Source organism: Aegilops tauschii, chromosome 4 (assembly GCF_002575655.3).
Source record: "Aegilops tauschii subsp. strangulata cultivar AL8/78 chromosome 4, Aet v6.0, whole genome shotgun sequence".
Taxonomy (NCBI): domain Eukaryota; kingdom Viridiplantae; phylum Streptophyta; class Magnoliopsida; order Poales; family Poaceae; genus Aegilops; species Aegilops tauschii.
Genome location: NC_053038.3, coordinates 271,637,674 through 271,642,080, shown reverse-complemented (window position 1 = coordinate 271,642,080; position 4,407 = coordinate 271,637,674). Strand labels below are relative to the sequence as shown.

General features: G+C 49.2%; 1 protein-coding gene across 1 annotated transcript; it reads left to right on the top strand.

Moving 5' to 3' along the window:
* Positions 1-2,914: 2,914 nt before the first annotated feature.
* Positions 2,915-3,643, top strand: LOC141021817 (uncharacterized). Its single transcript, XM_073497666.1, has 2 exons — positions 2,915-3,429; positions 3,505-3,643. Exons 1-2 carry the CDS (start codon positions 2,915-2,917, stop codon positions 3,641-3,643), a joined length of 654 nt encoding a protein of 217 aa, XP_073353767.1.
* Positions 3,644-4,407: the final 764 nt, after the last annotated feature.

Here is a 4,407-nt window from a genome sequence, read left to right as displayed (position 1 = left end):
ACATTCGATGTAATAAGTGTGTGATTGCTACTCTGTTATAAATCCTTCGAGTACTGTGTGTGTTAGCATTACCGATCCAGGGATGACACTGAAGCACAGAGACTTGACCGTTTGAGGTCGGGTCGCTACAACGATGTGCGCTCTGGTGCCCGCCTGGCCTTGGTTGTCATGGCTTGCGTCACAGCAACCTCGCGAGGTGCCCCTTGCCTTGATCTCTCCGCTCCTCGCGAGCCGGCCTAGTGAGGCCGCCCCCGAGGAGATCTTGCATCGTCCGCCTCGCGAGGCTCAGCCCCTCGCGAGAGTCTTGAGTGTTCGCTGATGAAGATGGGCCGTACTGGGCTGCTGGAGGAGCCACGCTATGGGCCGCAGGCAGGCAAGTCTGGGGACCCCCGTTCCCAGGACGCCGACAGCCGCCTGTTGCCACATGTTGCATGATGGTCCTGTGTTTTTTCAAAAAACACGTAAGTCTTGCCAGCCTTGCAGTAGTTCTTTTTTGAGCACATCATTATGCTATTTTTCTATGCATTACCTTGATTTGCCACATTTGCTACTTGAAGTTGGTCTCCCGTACATCTATCAGCGATGGCGCCATGTGTTGGAACTTGCCATGGTATCCCTGTCTGTGTGGTTGTGTCATAAGAACCTGCGAACAAGGTCATTGTAGCACATAAGTAGAATGCCATTTTCATGCCCACGAATATGTCAACTGTCCCTTTTCTAATCATACATTGTACCTATGTTCGCGTACTGCTCTAGTAGCGGCAGCAACGGTCCTGCGGAAATGAGTTGATTGTACTCTACTGCATCCCAAGGGGATGCTTGCGGCCTTTGAGAAAACCAAGGATCAGCGCCGTCTTCATAATTCATTTTTTCCTGCTATTCTCCCAATGTGTTTTCAGTCACCGCATCAACAAGAACGCATGACTATTCGGAATGCATTTTTGCTGTTTCCGCATAAAAGGAAACACGGCAATCTTATCACATTTTTTGCATAAACAACCAATACATCATGGCAAGTAGGACATGCACATTCATTCTCTTTTCTACAATTTGGGTGCTAACTATTATTTTGAACCGACGGCAACAACCAACATAATATGATGGCAAGTAACAACATAACGTGCTGGCAACAGCGAAGATAGGTGGCAACTAATTTCCCCTTCCTTGTGTACCGCCCAAATTGCTCCTTTCTCTACCATGATTTTAGTGAATCTTACAAATCCTTCTGGAGCACCTACTGGCAGCAACCCAATCTACAAGTTTAGATCAGATCTAGGATAGAACATGGCAGATCTCACGTACGTTGGTTGGCAAAGGGGAATAAACACGAATCCGTGGTGTGTTTGCCATGATAGTGTGGATCTAGTCCCCATCTTCGTGGGCAATCTGGAATAGCAAGTATTTGGGGCAGTGGAAGGAGGAGAAAGAGGAGGAGATCGGATAACGACCTGTTTGCTCGTTGTTGTGTTTTTCGTCGATCGGGGGGGAGGAGGTGGAGGGTGGGGTCGCGCTAGAGATCTGGTCTGGTTGCCATGGCAACCAAAGAAGGAAGACGATGGAGGTAGGGGAATATTGGTCGATCGAGAGGTAGGAGATGACGGCGGCAGGTCGCAATGTGGTTCGAAGGCGGATAGGGGACGATGGGCGCGTGAGGTTATGCAGGCAGCGGGGTCGCTCGCCTGGACATGTGGGCGTTTGTGCCACACACCGAACGTGCGGGTTGTGGCTGGGTGCGCCCGGACGCCGTCATGCGGGCGGGGCTGCCTCTATGCCACACAGGGCGTGCGGCACACACCCCCCTAGATGCCACACGTGTGGCAGTTATCGTCGTCCTATCTATAATACCTAAATAGTTCATCCCCACTAACCTATTTAACTAAGCATGCACCCTATCCACATCAGCATCCATTCACCTATGGCCACGTCAGCACTAACCCTTCCTCTTATGCATGCATGGCATTTTTTTCTAAGCGTGGCCCCCTGATTCCATGCGTCCAGTATTCCATCCAGCCATTACTCTAGCCCACATACAACCCATTACTAGAAGGGAACTGGGCGATCTAGAGAAAAGGAAACTGATGGAAGCGACCTAAAAAGATGGAAACTGAAGGAGCCGCCATGCAAACAAATTATATGAGACCAGGTCTCACGGGCTACCAGGTGAGACCCACCCTAATGGATGACACGTGGCATTCACAAATCATAAAGCATCTAGTCTCTACCCCCCCCCCTGATTTCAAGTGGGGGTGGGATAGATGCTTTGTGAATTGTAAATGCCACGTGTCATCCATCAGGGTGGGTCTCACATGCTAGCCCGTGAGACCTGGTCTCATATAATTCTTTTCCACCCTTCCCCATCCTGGTTCTCACACACAAAAGACTGCTGCTCCCTGTTGGGTAAGCAACATCCTTGAATGGGTAAGCGACCTGATTGATCCAGCTACTGGGACGCGGGATGAGCGTTTGGTCCGCGAAACGTTCTGGGCCGATGATGCGAGACATATACTTCAAATTCCCCTGCGGGAGGGAGTCCAAGATTTTGTAGCATGGCAGTATGATAGCAAGGGGAGGCACTCAGATAAGAGCGCATACAAACTCCACGTCGAAATTGAGAGGCAAAACAAAACGGAGGGGCCGGTCGGAGCTTGGATATTGCTGGCAATCTGGACAGCTGCCCGGACGACTCGTGGAAGAGCATATGGAAAATCCCGGTGCCAAAAAACATCCAAATGTTTGTGTGGAGATTGAAACACGAGTCTTTGCCTCTCCGAACAAACATTGAACGGCGAGGAATCCCGATTGAGGATACCAAGTGCATTTTCTGTGGTCGCGCAACGGAGGATGGCGCCCACTTGCCATCAAATGCAAGTCCGTCAAGCCGGTGTGGCGAGATCTGGCGTTGGAGAATGAGAGAATGGACCTAGAAGGGATTTCGTCCGTGCATGCAATGCTTGATTACTTGTGGGGGCTGGACGAGAAAAAGCGCATGCACGTGCTCACCTTTTGGTGGCTCTGGTGGTCGAACCGCAATAAGTGGGAGCTGCCATTGTCAGGCGAGGAGATTGCAAGGAGGACCAGAACCAACGTCCTGGAGTATATCCAGATTCTTGGCCCTCAACCAGAGAGGAAATTGGTGGACAAATGGATCCCCCCTGCGGATGATATGGTCAAAATCAATATTGATGGATCTTTCCTCCCAGGAACAAACCGAGCAGGCTGGGGGGTGGTGGCGAGAACATCGGAGGGCACAATCATACGTGCCCGTGCTGGCTGCCAGGAGAACGTCAGCGACCCTTTTGCAGCAGAAGCATATGCAATGACTCAGGTTGTCTCCCTAGCTGCTGACATTGGTCTGATTCGGGTGGAGTTTCAGACGGATTCGCAACTGTTGCTCGAAGCCCTTGACATGCAGAAGGCGGACTCGTCAGCGTATGCAGCTGTGATAGAGGACACAAAGTTTCAGTTGAAAATGTGGTTTTCCTATCATGTAATCTCTGTCTGTAGACGATCGGCCAATTCTGTAGCCCATGAGTTAGCCTCGTTTGGTCGGTTGTATGACCCGAACCTTTACGTGGAGTGGGAGGATGATGTACCAGCCCGTGTGGCTGAATGTGCGATGGGTGATTTGCCCAAGCACCGTTAAGTTATAAAGCGTTTGTTTTGCCTTCAAAAAAAAAAGACTGCTGCTCCCTACCCGCGCACTGGCCATCGCCTCGCCATGGATTCAGTAGGTTCTCTCCGTATATTTGGAGGATTTTCTGAGTTACACGATCGATTCCCTCCCCCCTCCCCCCGCGGCGCATGATTTGGTTTATCTGCTTTTCCAATTGTGAAGATCAAAGGGTTTGCAAGATCTAATACAAATCTCCCCGTTGCTTTATTTGTTATGTTTCATTGTGAAAATAGAGAGTTCAACTCAGGTGCGGCACATATCAATACAAGGCCTCCTAGGGATCTCATGCTTCTCCTATCTTGCATTGAAGTTTGGAATATGGCAAGTAACCTTGACTTTGACTTTTATGTATTTCTTCCCAGATTGATTTCTCCAATTCTATGTAAGACAAAACTGTAAGCTTTGAGTAAAAATGAACAATATGTAGGTTTTGAAGTCAACTTCAGCCAGTACAGTGTCCACCCATCAATGTATACATATACGTAATTGTTTCAGTGCTCTTGCTTGCATCTGTAACTTTGCAGGTCACCACATAGAATGTTTTTTTCACTGGTTAAATATCATAAATTCGAGGTGGCATATTCAGATTTTGGTGTATATTGTATTACTCCTCGAATATTCGAGAGTTGTGAACTGTGGGAATGTCATGTAGACTGTGATGAGTGTCGTGGGATTGTCACGGCAGATGTCCTCGAGCTAGGACTTAGTCGTGGAGCCATCGCAACTAGGAAGCT

What these genes read in the sequence shown, in the direction of transcription:
- LOC141021817 (XM_073497666.1), top strand. Translation starts at nt 2,915, where the DNA reads ATGGACCTAGAAGGGATTTCGTCCGTGCATGCAATGCTTGATTACTTG. An exon ending in CAGAAGGCGGACTCGTCAGC is followed by an intron (nt 3,430 to 3,504) that starts GTATGCAGCTGT and finishes CTCTGTCTGTAG; the next exon opens with ACGATCGGCCAATTCTGTAG.